Source organism: Dama dama, chromosome 5 (genome assembly GCF_033118175.1).
Source record: "Dama dama isolate Ldn47 chromosome 5, ASM3311817v1, whole genome shotgun sequence".
Taxonomy (NCBI): Eukaryota; Metazoa; Chordata; class Mammalia; order Artiodactyla; family Cervidae; genus Dama; species Dama dama.
The window spans coordinates 14937956-14959008 of record NC_083685.1 but is presented as its reverse complement, the minus strand read 5'-3'; the positions used below and the strand labels follow the sequence as shown (position 1 = coordinate 14959008).

General features: G+C 46.4%; 1 protein-coding gene across 2 annotated transcripts in view; it reads right to left on the bottom strand.

Moving 5' to 3' along the window:
* Positions 1 to 1383: 1383 nt before the first annotated feature.
* The window catches only part of FBXW8 (F-box and WD repeat domain containing 8), a 110230-nt gene continuing 90560 nt past the window's right edge, over positions 1384 to 21053 (bottom strand). For both annotated transcript variants that reach the window (XM_061141864.1, XM_061141865.1), the window contains exons 8-11: positions 18262 to 18389; positions 5075 to 5248; positions 2632 to 2742; positions 1384 to 2049 (exon numbers count right to left, since the gene is read on the bottom strand). In XM_061141864.1, the coding sequence (XP_060997847.1) occupies positions 1905 to 2049; positions 2632 to 2742; positions 5075 to 5248; positions 18262 to 18389 (558 nt within the window). In that variant the 3' untranslated portion in view covers positions 1384 to 1904. The remainder of the gene's footprint in view (positions 2050 to 2631; positions 2743 to 5074; positions 5249 to 18261; positions 18390 to 21053) is intronic.

Below are 21053 nucleotides of genomic sequence, written 5' to 3'. Positions count from 1 at the left end.
TGTCATCCTCTCTAGCTGGATGTGCATCTTTTATGAACGAGGACCTTAAACTGAAAAAAGATAAAAAAGCCTTCCGCAACCCTCAGGATTCAAAAGTTCTAGGACTCCAGGTAACGGTGTGTTTCCCAACCATCTATCTGTACATGCTTGTGACAGCAGGAAAGCTGTACTTTGCTCTTCGATCAGTGTAGGCAAATCATCCCCACGCTGAAAATATACTTACTCTGTTTGATAGTCCCTTGGGCCTTCTTTTTTAAAACCTTTATCAACAGTTGTATAATTCATCTTTTTAAAAACCTGCTTTTGGCTTTAGGATCAACTTCACTATTTGTTGGTGTTCATGAGATTTCCCTGGTGGCTCAGATGGAAAAGAATCGGCCTGCATTCAGGAGACCCCGGGTTGGGAAGATCCCCTGGAAAAGGGAATGGCAACCTACTCTAGTATTCTTGCCTGGAGAATCCCATGGAGAGAGGAGCCTGGTGAGCTGCCATCCATAGGGTTGTAAGGAGTGGTACACGACTGAGCAACTAACACTTAAACACTAGTTCATTAGTGTTCTTATCATTAACTCCTTCCTTTTGTTGGGGTCACTAGGACCTCTTAAGCTTTCTGAGGTGTCCGCTTAGTGCACTGATTTCCTGTCTTGTTTTCCATTAAGTCACAAGGTAACCCTGTCCCATTCTGGCCTCACCCCCTGGGTCTTGATGGTCAGTGCTTCTACTGTCTTCCCTTCCTGGTTTCCATTTTTATTTCCCTCTTTAAAAGCAAGTCAGATTCATGTTGCTGTACAGTGGAAACCAACCCAATGTTGTAAAGCAGTTATCCTCCAGTTAAAAATATAAAAGTCCTACGTTAATTCAGGAGCACCTGGAGTTCCAGGTCTTTGCTTAGCGCTCTGTTGAAGTCTGACTGGAACCCACTGGGATGGGGGCACTGGATGGGGCCTGTCTGCTGATGCTGCTCTTCGTCTAATCTGAGCTGCTCCTGTGGCCTCCATCTGTGGTCATTTCTTGTGTGTGGCCTGTGGGTATCTGAAAAGGTACAGAATCCTATCTATAGCCACTGTGTTGAGCTTAATAAGTATGTCTTCCAAATCCTTACATATTTTTACTGATTTGATCTGACCACCCACCATAAGCATGGATTTCTCTGTTTAGTTCCATCAGTTTTTCTGCTTTGATATTTTGTAGATATGGTAGGTGGCTGCTGGTTACAAGAGTCTTTAAATCAAGAGGAATGCAATGGTTTGCCCTCTTAACCTTATGGAAATGGAAGCTATTTATCAGCATGAACAGGTCTCTTGTGTTACCCTGTCTTATCTCAGTGGGTTAACATGTAACGGTTCCTCCAGTATTATCCCCTCTTCTCATTCTACTCCAGAATCCATCATCTTCCCCCTAGGTGGAGGACAGTTGTTTATTCATGAGTATGTAGAAAATGTCTACTTTGTATCACATGTTACAGACATCATAGTAAGCAGTTATTAATGAAATCATTGTACAAATATATAATTATAAATCAAAAGCTACCAGGATAAAGGACTATCCTCCCAGACTGGGGATGACCCAGAGTTGAATTCGTGACCTCAGATCCAAGAGCTGGGTGGCTGACGAGGCCTTGTCAGCTCAGAGACCAGCGGATCCAAAGGCCCCCCAAAGAAGAGGAGTTTGGAGACTGGAAAGAGGGTGAGTGTGCTGGAGGGGTGTGCCACAGGGCCTCACCTGGGAGCTACAGCGAAGGCCTCTGTGCAGTGTACACAACGATGCGGGGAGACCCCCAGCAAATGGGAAAGGAAAGGCGCAGAGGGATGTGGGGGGTCACACAGTGCGCCCTGGGGTTGCTCTTCTCCCCAACACTTACAGCCCCATGTGGTGCCCCGCCCGCTCGCCAGTGAAGCGCCTCCCTAAATACTGTCAGGGGGGAAGGCAAGTGCGAGGTCGTAGTTGTAACCCGGCATGGCATCACAGGACGAGCGGCAGATGGGTACCGTGCTCTGAAAGGCCAGCTGGTCCACTGCAAACGCGTAGGCCTGGATCAGCCCCCGGTGTCTAGAGAAAGCACAGAGACAGCACGGTCAGTCCCAGGGCCCAGCCTCCGTCCCCGTGGCGTCTGCTCGAGACAGCCACTCAGGACGAATGTCCCAGTGTGTGCGACACTCCGATCCCGCGCCTAGAGATGAAGAGGTGAGCAGACAGGTTTGATGGAGGGAACTGAGTGTGGGGAGGCGCCCAGCTGGGCAGGGAGCCAGGCCAACGGTAGTAAGAAGGGCCTCTGAGCCCCCGGTGTGGCAGCCTCGGGCTGGGTGTGAGGACTGGGCTTTAGCACTGTCGCTAGGCTTCTAACACCATCTTAAGCCTTTAGGCTTGGGCTCTAGGCATGTGTGGCCACAGCCCCGCTGTGCCCCTACCACCTCCCCACCCCCGCAGCATCCAGCTGCAGCAGGCACTCAGCCCCTGTTACTGGCCACACCTATGTGTCTGTTCCTGACTTCAATGAAAAGAACGGCCGTGCCTGAGGGTTTGCCCTGCAGAGAACTAGGTGGCCCAGGCTGTTTTAGTAACAAAATCAGGCTAAGAGTGTCTGTTCTGAACACCCCACACACCCAGGCCAACCCCCGCCCGAGCACTGACCTGCGGTGGGTGGCGAAGTTGTCCAGGTCGGCGCTGCGCACCACCCGCTCGTAGGGCACGTGGGCCGTGATGAGGCTGTGGCTGTTGAAGGAGATGTGCCGCACGGGGTGTCTGGAACACATGGGGATGCTTGTCAGGGTAAGCCTGTGGGAACTCACGTCCTACCTCTGCTACAAGGGCCTCACAAGTGTGGAGCTGCATGGGGCTCCAGAGCCGTCTAAGCCAGGCTCTTCCTTCACAGTGGAGGAAACTGGGCCCCCCGAGGGCCAGTGTCTGGCCTCACGGAGGCTAGGCCACACGCTGGACCTACTCTGTACATGCGTCTCCATGGTCCTGTGCTCTCTGTCTAACACTCCAGCACCTGGCGTGCTGGGACGTAAAAGGACAAATAACCTGAGACAACTTTGACACCCGTGGTGGATAACAGCCTCTCTCACGGGCCGGCCTGGGCCAGGTTCCCCATCTGCAGGGTCTGCCCAGTGCTGGCCATGACAGCCCCGCCAGGCTCTGGACTCAGGAGCCCCCTCACCTCCTTACTCTTGAGTGGACCCTCTGCTCTGGCCAAGACGCCTGCCCCGCCCCTGGCCACCCCCAGGACAGGACTCCCCTTCCGCCCCTCTCAGAGGGCTGTACTCTGGGTTGTGACAGCACATTCAGAACGTCTAGGAACAAAGTGGCTTAAAACCTATGTAGCAAAGACTTTGTTCATTTAGAAAAACTTCCTCCAGTGGAGCAATGGGCCAGGAGACATAGGATAGAAAAGCTGTCTAATGCAAGAAGATGTCTGCCATCAGAGTCCCAAGTGTTAAGAAGGTGGGCTCTATGCCCCTGAAAAGCAGCCAGTGTTTCCAGAGCACCAGAGACGTTATAAGCCACAAGATGAGACACAGTTCAGCACTGGGAGGAGGAACAGGAGACACCAGCAGAGACTACAGGGGTCTTCTAGGCCCAGTAGACTCTGGCCTGTCAGCCGGGCCCTCTGAGAAGGGCTGAGGGGGTGTCCCTGCCCCAGAGATGGCTGGGGGCAGGACAGGCATCTTGGCCAGAGCCGAGTATCCTCTTAAGGTGGTGACGGAGTTCCCAAGTCCAGGGTCTGTGGTGCCGGCTGGACAGAAGGTGTTCCCGGAGAACTTCGCTTAGGGCCCAGCGAGGCAAGAGGGCTGGACAGCAAAGACGAGAGGAGGACGGGGAGGGGACAGGTCGGGGGGGCCTGGGGAGTATGGCTGTGGCGGGCAGTGGGACCAGAGCTTGAGGGCATGGGGCACTGGCCGCCAGGACTGGACTGAGTCTGAGAATCCCCAGCAGCCTGAGCGGCATCAGCCTTGCGCTGGTAAACGAGGCTTTGAGACCTTCTCTGGGACAAGCGCTAAGCACTGGTGAGAGCCGACAGGCATCACAAACGAGCTAGGAAGGTGGGGCAGGACACAGTTCTGGGCCCAACCTTACTTACCCTGGCTTCACCTTAACGATCCACCCGAGGGAGAAGAGCTTTTAAGGGAGAGAGAAATGAGCTCTGCTCAAGGGCAGTCCTTGTGGGCTGACCGGAGCTGCTGGGGGCAGCTGGGGGAGCGGCCAGGCTGAGACAACGCTTGAGAAAAAAGTCAAGGCTGTCCTTCCGGGAGACAGTTCTGGCAGCCACGGTGCGGGCGTTTGCTGCCTTCTGGCACCACCTGGTGGCAACTCTGCATCCCCATGGATGGCAGGCACCCCAGCTGAGAAAGCTGCAGGCCAAGCACCGGCTCTTACTGCCCAGCAAAAAAGCAAGCCCATCCTCTTTTTACCTCGTACTTAACCTAGACCTATGAGCAGTCTTCACTTCCTCATGCAGTTGGTGGGGACACGCCTCAGTGTGCATCTGCAGCCTCAGCCATGGATGCTCTGCCCTACATGCACACAGAACCCCTGCCCCAGAGCATCTCGTCACCGAGGTGCTGATGGAAAACTCGGGGTGGGTGTGGGCAAGGTGGCAGCCTCGAGTCGGCTCCAGCTGACCCTGCTCAGGCAAGGCCACCTCTGCTTTAAAGGTTAGAAGCAAGCTCAAGATGTTTAACAGGTGAGGCCCCCTTAAGTATCCCTTTACCTAGCCATCTGCTCTGCTTGGGAGAGTATCTGTCTCTCAAATTTTAGAGCTAAAGGTTAAAGTCACAAATTCCTCCTTGGTTGAACCTGAATGTTTCAGTGTGAAGTGCCCTTGTAAATGGCAATACTCCCTGGAGTGGAGGATGGGGGGCCTGGGCCAGCCCCACCCGGGGACGGATGGGGGGGGGTCTGTCCCATCACGGTCTCTACCCAAGCCAGGTGGTAGCCCTCTGAACAGGTAGCAGTGACCAGCTCCAGTTCTGAACCCATTTCCAGAGATCTCAGCACCTGGCTCAGAGGATCACAACAAGGACACTCTGCGAAGGGAAGTGCCCGCCTCTGCAGCACCTGCGGGCCAGCCTACCTGGAGTGAACCTCCCACAGCTTCTGGCTCATCCGGTAGTCCCACACGGAGACCAGGCCCTCCTCGCCTCCACTGACGATCTTCCAGTCATCCATCTGGACCGCAGAAACTCCAAGCTGGTGGGCGGAGATGGACAGGGCGATGCTGTCAGTGCGGAGGTCGTGGATCCTCACCCTGCAGGGCCCAAGGTGAGCACAGAAATTAGCATTAGAGCCCGAGGTGACAGATTCCTCCTCATCTGTGCATAGCAACCCTATGAAGATGAAGAATATGAAACCCCTTTAGTTACAAACGTCCAAATATGGACAGTAAACGTTCACCTCCGTGGTATACTCTCACAGGAGGCTACGGGGCACTAGAAATGACCTAGTTTAGAGTACCCACACCTACTCAAAGTACAGAAAAGTTAGTCACTCAGTCATGTCCGACTCTTTGCGACCCTGTGGTCTGTAGCTTGCCAGGCTCCTCTGTCCGTGAGATTTCCCAGGCAAGAATACTAGAGTGAGTTGCCATTTCCTTCTCCAGGGCACCTTCCCAACCCAGGGATTGAACCTGGGTCTCCCATATTGCAGGCAGATTCTTTACTCTCTGAGCCACCAGGGAAGATCAAAGCACAGAATAAGGACACAGATACCAGCTGTCCTGGACAGCAGCCCACGGAAAGGAGGCTGTGACCTGACTGGCATGCTGCCTCCATGGGGACGTCGGCCCGAGAAGCCTAGTATGGCAGTTTTGCTGTTTGTATACAAGACTGTTAAGGGCAAGATGTAAAACAGCTACATTTGTCTGCAGCCTGAACCAGTACCCAGTTCACCTGAAAAATAGCCCTTTTCCGGTGGAGTGGTATATGGTTCATCAGTGTCTTGTTGAAATTTGGAAAGGGGACGGATCCATAGTTGACTAAGCATAACAGAATCATGAGAATATGGTGACACTGGGGAGTTGCTTATCCAAAGTCTTGAGATAATTACCTACCTTGTAATAATCTGAATTTAAGAACATCTTTAAAAACTACTTTCTATACAAGTATGTGCTGAATTTCCACCACCAAGGAAGAGACTAGTGCTGCCCTGAACAGATGCCACCAGCTGGCAGGGGAGCTGGACAAATGTGTCCCACACAGAGAACATGGGGAGAAGGAAGAACTCAAAACACGTTCCAGGTCCTAGACTCCTACAGTTGTATGAGTGCACACGCACACAAACTACTTCCAGCATTCTGAGGGGAAACTGTTTCAACTGGAAATTCTACACTGCATCACTTACCAAGTTTCAGAGCATAATGAAGACTTTTAAAAACATTTTTTACCAGAAAAGGACTCAAAGTGAGCTACCCGTGGATACTCTCTGAAAGAAACTGGGGTGGCAAAATATCAGAAGGACAGTGAGGAGCCCCCTCTCCCCGCCCCAGAGTGAGGTATAAGCAACACAGACAGCAGAGAAAGACCTACCGTGTCAGCTAGGCAGACAGACTCACAGGACAAGGACAAACCCACCTCTTAGGAGGAAGAGCCTCCAACAGGTCACAGAGCAAAACTCAATATATGCTGTACATCAAAGGCACATTTGCGTGTGACAAGGAAGAGAGGTGACAATTTTAATACCTGAAAAGGTAGATTTCAGAGCAAAAAGCATTAGCTGAGAGTACTTGATAATGATGAGACAGGTACAGTGTCCTACATGTTTCATAAAACTCGTCAGGAAAAAAAGCCCACATGTAAAAAGTATAAATCAAATATTCCAATTAAAAAACCACCCCATGATTTACACTTTTACATGTCAGTTTTAGTACATTTAATACACTGTCACACAGGGAACTCAACCAACCCAGTGCTCTGTGACAACCTACAGGAGTGGGAGGGAGGTTCAGAACATTATACTTAATGGCTGATGTGTATAGTTGCATTGTATGTAAAATAAAAAATAAACAATACCTAAGAAATTCACTTTCGTTTTGCTGTGCCCCTTTCCTTCCATTACAAGAAAAGACCCCACTTAAATTAGCAATTAAAGACAAAATGCCTTATAATAACATTCTCAACATGGAGCTATACCCACCAAAACTAACTATAGAGGACTCTGAGAATTGAAAACAATTAAAAACATTCAAGATAGGCAGGCCTTTCTAAAAACATTAAAAAAAAAAAAAAAATCAACGCAACTGGTAAACTGGGGAACATGCAGCAGGAAAGGACTGGCTAATTTCATGTAAAGAAAAAAAAATTTCATTTAAACTGATACACCCCATTATTTTTTAAATGTTTACTCGGCTGGTTGGGTCTTAGTTGCAGCATACTGGCTTAGTTCCTGAACAGGGACCAAACCCATGCCCTGCACTGGAAGGTGATTCTTAACCACTGGACCAGGCAAGTCCCTGATGACCCATTATTAAACTGAGAGAAAAGAAAAAGTTTACAGGAAAAGAAATATTAATACTAATGGCTTTTAAACACGTACAAGATGTCCGAGTTCACTGGTAACGAGAGAAATTACGCACCAAAACTGCAGCACCATAATACCACTTGTCAAACTGTCTACCCTGCAAAGGTTAAGTTCTGCAATACTCTGAGATTTTCCATGCTGGTGAGTGCTGCATGGACAGGTACATCTGTGCAGCTGATGGGAGCACAAGCCTTCTCTTTGGAGAGTGATCTGACAATATCCAACAAATTAAAAACTACACTTCATTTTTGACCTAGCAGCTCTACTTCTAGGATTTTATCTAGGCCACATCTAATACTGGGGCTTCCTCAACGACTCAGTGGTAAAGAGTCCACCTGCGACACAGGAGATGTGAGTTCGATCCCTGGGTTGGGAAGATCCCCTGGAGAAGGAACTGGCAACCCATTCCAGTATTCTTGCCTGGAAAACCCCATGGACAGAGAAGCCTGGTGGGCTATAGTCCACGTGGTCACAAAGAGTCAGACACAACTTAGCAACTAAAGAACAACATATCTAATATACGTGTATATCCATACACGTATATATGAGGCCATTAGCCATAGCACTTTTTTAGTAGCAAAGATGAGGCTTCTGTTTCAGGTACCTGCTGACTATCCCAATAACCACCACTTAGTATTGCTGGGTAAGATGTAACTACATCCTTCTAAATGCCTTGATGAACTCACAGAACAACTGACCTCCCTAGGACCCTTCTAAGAAAACCAGTCTGGAGAGCCTGAGCTGCGGTTTCTGGTGCCTGTAGGCATGTGTGGTAGGGGTGAGGCTGAAGGCAGGTCCAATCACAGGAAGCAGTGGGCCTGGCTCTTACTGCACCACAGGGCCAAGACTGGGGTCCACCCAAACAGGAGTATTGAGAAGTCGCTTCACAAAAAAGCAGTATAGAACTTCTAGACACAAAAACATAATCCTGCAATTAAAATCACTAGACAGTCTAGAAGCAGATTAGACAGAGCACTTATAAATTAGAAAATAAATCTGAAAATTTACCTAGAATGGAGCACGGAGAGAGAAGCAGATGCAAAATGTGAATGAAGGGTTAAGAGACAGGAAGGACGGGAGCGGACGGTCCAGCTTATTTATGCCCGAAAGAAGTTTCCATAAGGAGAAAATACAGTGTATGGCAAAGAAGCACTATTCGAAGTGTTAATGGCTGATGTTTTCCCAGAATGAAAGACAGGCATACTCACACTCATGAACACTAATCAGAGTAACTTAAAAAGAGATACATATCAAAGAGTATCATCGTAAAGTGGGAAACCACACACACAAAAAGAGAGGTCTTAAAAGCAACCTGAGACAAAAAGATGTTGTGATTATTAGAGCATCGTTTTTGCATTGTCCTAAGTCTGAGACTCAATGGTGCGCACAGGTTACCTACTTCTATCAGCTGAGGCCATGACAGTGCGTCCGTACAGGCATGATGGAGGCCTGCATAGGCAGGAGAGGATGAGGAGAACGACACGGACTGAGGGCCGCCGTCACCCACACACCGCCACGCCCCAGGCGCCTGGGCCCAGCCGTGTGCCAGGTCGGCTGGGGGGACGGCTGCACCCACCTGACTGTGAAGGCCCCTCCTGGAGAATGCGGCTACCCAGCCTCCTCTGAGCAGACACACTCCCAGGAGACAACTTTTCCCTATATATACTTTTTTGTGCTTTTGAATTAAATTTTAAAGGTGTAGATGACTTCTCTTAAAAGACTTTTAAAGATAAAATTCCAGAAGGACATATTGAACAGGTAACAGCAGTTACCATGGGGAAGAGCATCAAGGAGGAATGAGGGGAATAAAGGCAGCTTTTACTTCTTATTCTAGACACAGCCAAGCTGTTGAAGAAACGAGCTCATTTAGGACTGGGAGGGGCTCCTGGGGCCGTCACCGGGCCTTCACGTACTGGTCATGCTGTTTCCTAAGTGCCTGCCTGTGCTGGGGGGAATGCCCAGGCATTCGGTTGCTCTCTAAATTCTACACCACATACCCTGTATACACTTCCACGTAGGTGTTCTGTTTCAAATCACACAGGGTTTAAGAAACCTCGTGTCTTAGGACACAGAGGCGAGGTCCAGGGCTGCCTCCAGCTGTCAGCTGGACGACAGAGCTCCGTCAGCCTCCTCCCCTCCGAGTCCCGCTTCCCAGTGAGGAGGGTCAGTGACCAGAGGGAGGCAGAGCGAGTGTGAGGACAAAGAGCTCCCTGGGTCAGCATTTGGAGACACTGATCTTTGGGCATTTGTGGGCAAGAGGAGAGAGAAAAGGTAAAGCTGCTGTGAAGGGAATTCTGCCTGCAGGCTACAGCTGCACGGCCTACTAATGGGAACCAGAAAAGGATGAGGGGGAGGGAGAAATTTTTAGCTCGAGTACTTCTCAGTGCATATTTGGGTAATAAGGGTCTATTTTGCTCTGGTGATTTTCATAAAGAGCTCCTCTGTTGAATATTTATACTCCCATCATTTACAGTTTGGCTGTTAAGGAGACAAAGGCAAACACAAATTTGGTCCAGAAGTTCAAAGTTTGCCATCTGTTTTCCTATTGTATTTAGATACCAGCATGGATGGCTCCAAACAAAACACAAATACACTGGAAGATACCACATCAGTGTATTATATCACTAAGGAAAACAAAGATGGGCCAAAAACAGACTCGAACTTCTCCCCGTAGGGAGAAAGGAAAGCACTTAGAAGACACCTCCTTAGAGAGGCAAGGCTCTGGTCTCTGGTAGACAGAGACAGCCACCAGGGCGGGAAGTCCCCATGGACCTTTCGTGGCCCCAACCTGAACGGCAGCGCTCCTTGGCAGAGCGTGTACCCTCGGCGCACAAATCAAATGCCTAACACGGGGAAACAGGTAGCGCAGTGAACGGGCACAGACATGCCAAGACAACTGATTCCAGGGACACAAAGAAGCCCATGGTGGACACGGTGAATCCCCAGCCACCGTGCATTTCATCAACTTTGCCCGATGAAAAGAATTAAAGAAAAAAAAAAATTGGTCTGAAAGCTGTAATTGTATTATGTTTAATATTCATGGTTGGGTTTGGAGGACTGTTCCAACACTCCCCTTCTCTCCAGCCCCTCTCTAATGAAAATCACACCATAGGAGTCAGCTCGAGCCCGCCAATTAAAACAAAAGACACCAGAACCTTCCAAAGACTCCCAACAGAGGAGCATCCATCTGATGGGCAGGAAAACGTGCTGGAACTGAGAGGGAGGCACGCTCTGGCTGGTCCTGTGCTAAGAGCTCTGAATAACTTATTATAACACTTGCAGATGGAGCAAGTGTAACATTTACGCCCCACTCGCTCTCCCTAACAGCCAGCAGCAGCACCAGAAGCCACCACAACTCCGCATTTGTCAGGGCGAGAAGCAAGCTCCAAGCCTCTTTAATTATCGGTCACAACTCAGAGCTTGCTTCCTTGGTTTGGACTAAACAGTGCCTTATAATAATAAGCACCCCCCAACCCCGCAAAAAAAGGCAAAAATTGTATTTGATGGCAAAGATGAAGGCTGTTCAGACTCTGGCTTGGCAGTTTCATGAAGAAAGACCTGACCTTCAGCTATACTTCTATCCAGAAAACAAAGGCAATAAGCAAGATGGCATGAAAATGTAGTCCTTCTTTTTTAAAATGACCAAATTAATAAAGAAAACAAGTATTAAAAAAAAATAACGTAATTCTGTTTTGTCTCATTCAAAGCTGGGCTATTAAAGAGGATTTTAAAATATAACATATGGCCAAATCAGTAGCTGTATCTATCTACTTATCTATCTACCTATACAGCAACAATGATGGCCTTTGGTGAATGATTTATTTTTAACAGCAACTAGAAACACATGGATTTTCAGGCAGAACTGACAAGCTGAATCCAACCAGGCCATGGTCAGAGCTCTCTGTATTGTAAAGCTGTCTCTCTAGAGTTCATTGTATTTTGCCCACAAAAGTAATAAGCCCTGTAAAAGTGATCACTCGAACTTTCTGGGCCTATCTCCTTAGCTGGGCCAGCACTGGATGGTCTTAAAGAGCTCTGTGAGACCAAACACTGTAATCCTTACAAGACAGCCCATGACACCACCTGTGGACAAACATGAGATGTGTGTAACACCAAATTAACAAGGCACGTTGGGAATATGGAAACATTGAGCTGACTGTAATATCCTTTAAAATTTTAATCAGATGAGTATACCTAGCATAACCTCTCCACTTTATGGTCAGTTGGTTTTCAACAGTGCGGCCAGACAATCCAGTGGGGAAAGAATAGCCTTTTCTCAACAGACCATGGCTCTCCTAGGACAGTAGATGTCCATAGGCAAAGAAGAATGAGGCAGGACTCCCACCTCACACCATATACAAAATTTAACTCCAAACGCGTCACAGACCTCAATGGAGAGCAAAACCATAGAAATTCTTCTAAGTAAACACAGGAATATATCTGCAACTTTGGGCTAGGAAATGGCTTCTTCAATGATACCAATAGCACAAGCGGTAAAGAAAAACTGGAAAAGTTAAACTCAATCAAAATTAAAACTTCCATGCTTCAAAGAACACTATCAAGAGCATGAAAAGACAACCCACAGAATGGGGAAACATATTTACCAGTCGTATCTGATACGAGGTTGGTATCCAGACTAGACAAAGAACTCATACAACTCAATAAATAAAAAGACAACCTAATTAAAGAATGGGCTAAGGATCTGAACAGACATTTATCCAAAAAGGCCAAAAAGCACATGAAAGGATGTTCAGTGTCACATATTTAGGGCAGCTCTCAGAGACAACAGTAAGTATGGGTGAGGGTGTGGAGAAACTGGAACCTCCACACACTGCTGGTGGGAATGGAAAATGGCACAGTCACTTTGGAAAAAGAGTCTGGCAGTTCCTCAGATAGTTAATTAAACATACAGTTATATAAGCCAGCAATTCCCCTCCTAGGTATATATACACAAGAGAACTGAAAATATAATATCTATACAAAAATTTGTAGCTGAATGGTAATAGCAGCGTTATTCATAATAGCCAAAAAGTGGAAACAACCCAAATGTTAACTGATGAATGACTAATAAGTAAATATGGTATACTCACAGGATGGAAAATGACTTGGTCATAAGAAGGAATTAAGTGGTGACTCGAGCTACAACACAGGTTTATCTTGGAGACATTATGCTGAATGGAAGGAAGAAGCCAGCCACCAAAAGGTCACATGTTCTATGATTCCATTTATATGAAATCTCCAAAGCAGATCCATAGAGGCAGGAAGTGATTAGCAGTTGCCCAGAGCTAGAGGGGTTGGGGAGACATGGAGAGTGACTGCTAATGGGCACAAGGTTTCTATCTGGGGTGAAGAAAATATTCTAAGATTAAACCAACTTTGTCAATTTTACACGGGATTGTATAATTTAAATTGGTGAATGGTAGGTTTGTGAATTCTCTCTCAATAAGCTAAAATTTTTAAAAATGAAAATTACAGGAGGAAAAAGCAATGGAATTTGTTGGTTCAGTGAATGTTGCCTTGGCAGCCCACTAACAACCTGACACACACCCTTACTACCAACTTTTTTTTTTTTTGGCCCCGCCACATGGTTTTCGGGGTCTTAGTTCCCCTGACCAGGGATTGAACCCAGGCCCCAGCAGTGACAGTGCAGAGTCCTAACCACTGGACTGCCAGGGAAGTCCCACCTTACCTTATCACCAGCTCTTATTCTGGTTCTCCCCAGCAGAGCATTCTCTAGTCTGGATCCCTGGCTTCACTCCTTAGAGAGGAAGGAGCAGCTCCCAGAGAGGAGACTGAGAGCAACAGAATGGGGAGGGACCCCACTTAATACAGCTCTCTGCTGCCAACTATCAAGTTTATTTTAATAATTTAAAGAGAGTAGGAGTTCGGATTCTGACTTCAAGTAAGCTCACAGCTGCCTGTCCTCTGCTGGATGCACAACCAAAACCTCTGGACAAAAAGGCAAGGACCTGAGGACCCTGGAGGGCTGCACTCACAGGTAAGACTGAAAGAAACCCCATCTCCTGGTCAGAGGCCCTAGGAGAGGGGGCCCTGAAAGCTAGGAAGTGTAGGGAGGAAGAGCAGGAGGAACTGGAGACGGGGAGTCTGTGATACTGGGCGTGACTCCTGCTCACAGACGCTAAGCAGCACAACAAAGGCTCCAGTAAGACTGACAGCTCAGACTGAGCTTCGGGCGGCGCATGCAAGACAGAGTCAGAGAAAACTGAACTGACACCCACCCAAGGCAAGATACAAGTTGCAGTCTCAGCCTAACCAGGGGGACTGCCTGTTTAAAACAAACACAGAACTTAGCATCCTCCAGAGGATTATGCAACAGGACACAAAGCAGACACAAAATGTCCAGGACACATCCCCCATTACTTAATACTCCTCCCACCCTGAAAGCCCCAGGAAAATGTGACCCATTCTCCAGGCAAAAACCAATGTCAACCCTAAAATAACTTGTGACTTTAAAGCAGCTATTGGAACTATATTCCAGAAGGTAAAGGCACAGTGGTAAGAAAGGATGAGATTAGGAGCAGAGAAATAGAAACAATGGAAATTTTGAACCAAAGAGTATAAAATTCAGAAATAAAAAATTCACTAGATGGGCTCAATAGTTCAATGGAGATGACAGAGGAAATAGTTAGTGGATTCAAAGTTAAATAGATAGATATTTGCAACCTGAAGAATGTAAGGCTTAGGAAAGAAAATGAATAGAGTTTCAGGTATCTGTCAGGTAAAAGATCTGTCCTTCACATCACTGAAGTCCCAGGGGAGAGGGGAAACGGATCAGTGTAGAAAAAAATATTTGAAGAAATAATGGCAAAAAACTTCCCAAATTTGATAGAAGACATAAATTTATAGATTCTGAATGTTCAGTGAACCCCAGACAAAGGTAAAACTAAAAAAAATCCAAAACTCACAGTGGTCTCTTTCTTGCGGACTTTATCTTGGTAACCCAATCAAGTTTCTCACAACTGTTCTAATTTCTAAGTTACGGATTTATTTTTGCCTTCACTGAACAAATACAAACTTTTATTTAATTGAAAACACCATCCAATGTAAGAAGCACCATCACTTTATGTAATATTTTAATATGCTGCCAGTTATTTGTAAGATGTTGTAAAAGACACAACCTGATTTTATAGAAGTGAAAATGTAAAAAAAAAAAAAATCAGTGCATCTTAGAATAAATACAAAATATACAGAGTTAAAGTCTTCCCTGTTAGCACAGTTGGTAAAGAATCTGCCTGCAATGTAGGAAAACCCGGTTTGATTCCTGGGTCAGGAAGATCTGCTGGAGAAGGGACAGGCTACCCATCCCAGTATTCTTGGGCTTCCCTTGTGACTCAGCCGGAAAAAGAATCTGCCTGCAATGAGGGAGACCTGGGTTCGATCCCTGGGTTGGGAAGATGGCCTGAAGAAGGGAAAGGCTACCCACTCCAGCATTCTGGCCTGGAGAATTCCATGGACTGTATGTACAGTCCATGGGGTCGAAAAGAGGGACCTGACTGAGTACCTTCCACTCACTTCACATACAGAGTTAAGCCCTCTCTGAGCACCAGACAGACACCGCGGTAAGACACAAGCTTCGCGTCCTAACACTGGATGCACACTCCACCCCTCCTCCTCTGACGCTGCTTAACCACTCTTTCTTCTTGGCTTAGCAGCAAAACACAAAATACACATTTAAAAAACCCTCACTGATCTAGGGTATTAAAACTCTTGTGCACAGCCCCACCTATAAAAGCCCACCGTATCACCCTTCCCTCCCAACGAGGGCAAGGTACAACCCAACAGTAACTCAGTCCCCACACCCTGATCATTTTATAATCCTTTATCAGACTCAACTTAACTTCTAGTGACAAGCTAGGTGAACTACTTTTTCATTTTTAATTTCAGCCTATACCACGCCGCCTCCCGTCACCCCACAACACAACTCCTTATAAAATTCCACCCATGTTTACAAAGCTACTCAAGCTGATTTCCTCACTTTAATGAAACTTTATTTTTGTTTTAACCTTGGACAGTTTTATGTACCTTTAGAGTCTATTTCATTCTCAAACTATTTATAAAGTACCAAGAGAATGCAATAGAAATTTAGTTTTTAAAATAAAAAAGGTCCCAAGGTTTTTAAACTGCATGTGTCACTAAGTGATAGCCACAGAGCTCTCTCCGCAGTATTTGTCCCTTACTCTCACTTCTGAAATAAAACATAAGCTGTACAACCTGGGTGGGTATCTCTAATGAGATCCTACTCATAGTTATTAAATATTGAGCCTTTGGGAAAATCCCAAATGACATGACTCTATACACTTATAAAAGTACAGAGTTCAAAAAAAAAAAAAAAAAGTACAGAATCCATATTCTTTCCTTTTTGAAAGTGAAAGTCGCTCAGTCATATCCGACTCTTTGGGACCCATGGACTATACAGTCCATGGAATTCTCAGGCCAGAATACTGGAGTGGGTAGCCTTTCCCTTCTCCAGGGGATCTTCCCAACTCAGGGATCGAATCAGGTCTCCCGCATTGCAGGCGGATTCTTTACCAGCAGAGCCACAAGAGAAGCCCTTCCTTTTTACAGATGCGTAATATTTTAAGCCCCATGTTTCAAATTCATGTTGCTAACACTGTAAATGTGATTCATAAAGAACAATCCTACATACAGTGGTGACCCTCTGAGGTACCAGCAGTGGTCAAACTAGTGGCACACAGATCTAGAATTGGCCCTGATGAAATGCCATTTTGGATAGCCCTGTCCCCAAGGCCCGAGTTCATTCTTTTCATCCATAAAGACAAAAGAAAAGCCAAAGTGTTAGTCACTCAGTCATGTCTGACTCTTTTTGACCCCATGGACTATATAGCCTGCCAGGCTCCTCTGTTCATGGGATTGTCCAGGTAAGAATATTGGAGTTGGTTGCCATTCCCTTCTCTAGGGGATCTTCCTGAACTAGGGATCAAACCCAGGCTTCCTGCCTTGCCAGCAGAGTCTTTACTGTCTAAAAAAACCATAATGTTGGTATATCAATCAAAAGGATTTAACGTGGTCAGACTGGGCCTTCAAAATGACCAGAGAGCCCTCTTACACTGTGTGCCCGCTTCTCCTCTGGCAACGGGTATGTAGTCAGGTAGCTCTACTCCAGAATAAAACATCGGCTTAACCCAGTACGTGCTGGCCTCCTCACTGAGAGTAGGATGGGCGGCTGACAACAGTCAGGACGATCTGGCTGTAACTGTGCTTCTGGAGCAACCAGGCTGCGCTGTGCGGAGAGCAGAGGCCTCTTCTCGGGAACACCATTTGGTTTCCTGGCAGCCTTGCTGTGGTTGATCACCTACACGCTCATGCTGTCAGCAAACACTGAAGCATAACCCACAGTCCCACACCCTTCCATCTGGATGCCCCCCTAGAGCACTCCTGGAAGGCGGGGGTGCTGCTGGGCCCCTGGGGGAGCTCCTATCAGACACGCTTGGAGCCTTTGTCCAGTTCAGATCAGAAATGAAAATGCAAAGAGTAAACCTACAAACTGGTTTGTTTCGTCTGCTGTGCCACAAGTGAAGCCAGTTATCAAGCCCAGGGTTTTTCCTTTTTCTTTTTTTTAAATAAAAAGAAAACCTGCCTGCACGTATACTGAGGATTCTAATTCTTAAATATTAGAAGTATCAGCTGTTTCAGGACACCTTGAGGGGAAAAAAAATAAGATCAAGTATTTTCTTTCAGTAATGCATACTCACATTATCTTTTTGCTCTATGGGAGTGGGGCAGTAGTAGTGAAGGTCAGAAGTTGGAAATATTATTTGACAAAATAATTATTTTTGCAAGCTGCTGCACTGGTGTGACAGAGGTCTGGGATTTGGCACAAAGGAGGACCCGCCTCACGATCTGATACCCCCACCGAGCGGCCCGCCACCTGCAGCCCGGAGCCGGCCAGGGAGGGGCCGCCGGCCGAACCTGGCCTCCGGCCACCCTACCTCTCTTCAGGGCACTGGATCAGACGTGACAGATATCCAGCCAAAAAAAAAGGAAAGAAAGGAAAGGAAGAGACAAGGGGGAGAGGGGACAGAAAGGAAAAAACACCCCTAAAATTTGGGCTCTGTCCTTTCAAACACTCTAATCCTTTCGTGCTGATGGGTCCTGGAGCGGCCGGAGCTGGCACGGGACCCTGGAACGGGAAAATCCGACTCCCTCAGCCAATACGTTAAAGGGAAGACTGCTAATCAGCTAAATAGAAACTGGAATCTGTTCACATGAAGTCCCCCCCAACCCCCGCATCACCAGAGGGACACCATAGTGTTCTGAAACACACTCTTGACATCATTTGGCAGGCAACCCTGTTTTGCTAAACATGATTCATCCCTTAGGTTATTGTTTTTAATATTAGAAAGTGAGCTTTTAAATGCCAAACAAATTTTATAGCAGGGGGACAAAAGATATTCCAAGTGGTCTCACTGGACCTTCCACCAACTGCATCCACCAAATGGTCTAAAAGACCCCCTTCCCGTGGAGTTTCAGAAACAAGGCAGAGAGTCAGCTCCATCCAACTATTACCTAATACGAGACTTTGTTCTCTTAAGTTCACAGCAACAGTACTTGCGGGGTCAGGGCTGAACTCAGGTGGGCAGAGCTGTGACTGAGAAGTGAGGAGGGTGAGCTCCGCAGGAGATCAAGCGAGCTCAGTGGGGCTGAGCAGCCTGATCTCCCGAGAAGCTGCCTGCGGCAGCCAGATACAACCATGTGGAAACATACCTCCGGTCCATGTTGCCGCTGACCATGAGGTTGGGAGGGCTGTCCCGGAGGTTGACACAGGTGAAGTCACCCAGCGCGTTGCCCAGCTTCGAGACACAGCGTTCTGCTTCCAGGCTGTACACCAGGATCTGGGGAGGAGGAGGAACACATGGGGGTGTGCGTTAGGTGAGCAGGCCCGCACAAACACCTTCCACTCAGCATCACCCAAGGAACAGTCACACCACCTGCTCCCACAGAGAACAGGCTCTGCCTCCTGACCCCTTCCAGGTCATGACAGTGGAGGACATCCCTGCCAGAACAAAAGGAAATGCAGAAGAAAAGAAACTCCAAAGAATCCCAGGCCAAGGTGCAAACAAACTCAAAGGGCACACAAAACATGCCAAGTGGGGCAATTAGGTATCCCAATTTCCTAACACAGAAAAAGGAGCATGGAAACCAACTAAGGGTCACTGCTTCTTATTACATGATAGGGGAGGCTAACAAGAAGCCGGCATGGGTTATCTGTTTATCCCCCTCTGTATTTACACCACAGCAGGTAAAAGAACAAACAGCAGAAGCATTAAGGAAGATGAAGCTTGCAGAGTTAACCACTAGATGACTCCTTTAAATGACAAACCAAAACATAAAATCCTATTTGAAACATTAAAAAAAAAGTTTTTATTAATTGAGATACAACTGATACTCCCCAGCACTTCTCCAGTCACTCTCCACTTGCTAATTATAGGAAGCTCTCTTCCATAAGGTATGGAGGCAGGTAAGAAAGTTATCCTTGGTCTCCAGACAATGTATTCAGTATATCTGAACACTGCCTCTTCTCCGGGGCTTCCCAAGGTGGCTCAGTGGGTAAAGAATCTGCCTGTAGTGCAGGAGACCTGGGTTCGATTCCTGGGTCGGGAAGACGCGCTGGAGGAAGGCATGGCAACCCACTCCAGCATTCTTCTCTGGAGCATCCCATGGACAGAGGAGCCTTGTGGGCTATAGCCCATAGGGTCGCAAAGAGTCAGATACAACTAAAGTGACTAAGCATGTATGCATGTCTTCTCTCCAGCAAAAAGGGGGCAGGGAGGATGATTCATAAGGAATCTTTCTGAAGATTATTTAAGTCTCTTACTAAAAAGTAATTCCTTTAACTTTAAGTGCTCACTATGGGTCAGTAACTGTTATTTAAGTACTAAAGACACAGTCCTTGCCCCAGAATTCACAGTTCAAAAGCCTGCTTATTTACACACACACACACACAAGCACACATTGTATTCTGTTGATCATGGGGTTAAAATTCATCACTGAACTCAAAAGTTTTAATGTAATATTTTATAGGGAGTCTCCTCTCACCACACACCTGAAAATGATAAGCTATTTTTTTTGTTAACCTATACACTTACCAACTGTCAGTATACAGATTCTTATTTCAGAATTGAGACGTATTAATAAACTGACCCCACCTTGAAAACCATCGATCTCCCTGTCAACATACATTTATAAGAACTGAATCTTTAGAAATTCCTAAGAAACTATTGCTCATAGTATCTGAAAGGAGAGAGGGCAATTTCAAAATGTAAAATGCCTTCTTAATCCACAAAGACTATAGAGAACATGCTAAATTTTATTTTTATTTCATGCAGTTGAAAATAAAATTTCTGAGAAAATTTCAACTACAAAATATCCAAAATAAGATTATATGGACCTAGAAATAAATCAAATCTGCTATCTACGTGAATATCCTAAAAACTGCATAGAAATTAGTTCCTAGAGGGAGGGAAAAACAAAAACACCAGCAATCTCCTGGTCTACTCTAAAGTAACATTCCGCACTTACTTACATATCACTGTAGAGTTTTGTTTTTTTTTTTTTTTCACTGTAGAGTTTTCAATAGGACTTGGACTCAATCTCTTGTTTTTAAAATACTTCAACATCGACAGCAGGAAGAAATGTCCACAGTAAATAGAAGAATTAAAATCTGATACTGAGTCTATTCCTATGTCTTTCCTTTTTCTGGAAGTTCTTTTTTGGCGAGAGGACAGGTCGTTTCTGAATGAAACAGTGGGATCTAATCCCTCTCCAAAAATTCATCGTAAAGACATCTAAGTTAGTAGTCAGGAGTCAAGGATTTTCTAAAGTGTTTAATAATTCAATGAATCAGAACTACCAGAAGAGTACCTTGACCATTATGTTTAGTTAAAGACCGCAGAGATTAGAAAACACATTACCCATCTCAGAGGCGGTTCTTCCCACGTTACGAGTCCCTCAACGACCTTTACCATCTCCCTCTCCCTCCGTGCTCTCTCTCTTTTAATAAGGTTGAGCAAATGGGACTTCATTTTATCTGATTGCCACAGACTAGTGAGATTAATTATTCATGCTCATGCTCTCCCTCTTGTTAAAGCCATGCATTAGACTAATTTTTCTCTTTATTGCCCTAGTTGGGTGAGTCTCAACCCATGGCCACTTGACTCACTCTCAGAGGTGTATGGATATGCTGAAAAGAGGGAAAAAACGACCTGTAGTTAAAATCTTGGGAGAAAATGTTCTGCACTAATGTGACCACCAAATCAATAGATGTTGCTGGGGTTTTTTTTCTTTGAAGTACCAAGAGTGTATCATAAAAGGGCTTAAATAGTAATTACAGAGCAAATTTTTGCAGGAGTTGGATGTTTCTTTAAGAATTGTCCAGAAGGACTGAACCTGTTGTCTATTTTACAAAAGAGAACTGCAGGAGAGGCAGTGTGGGGCCTCTGGACACTGCGGGCTCTACTCCTTTATCTCTGGCTTCCAGGTCGATGGAGAGGGCACCT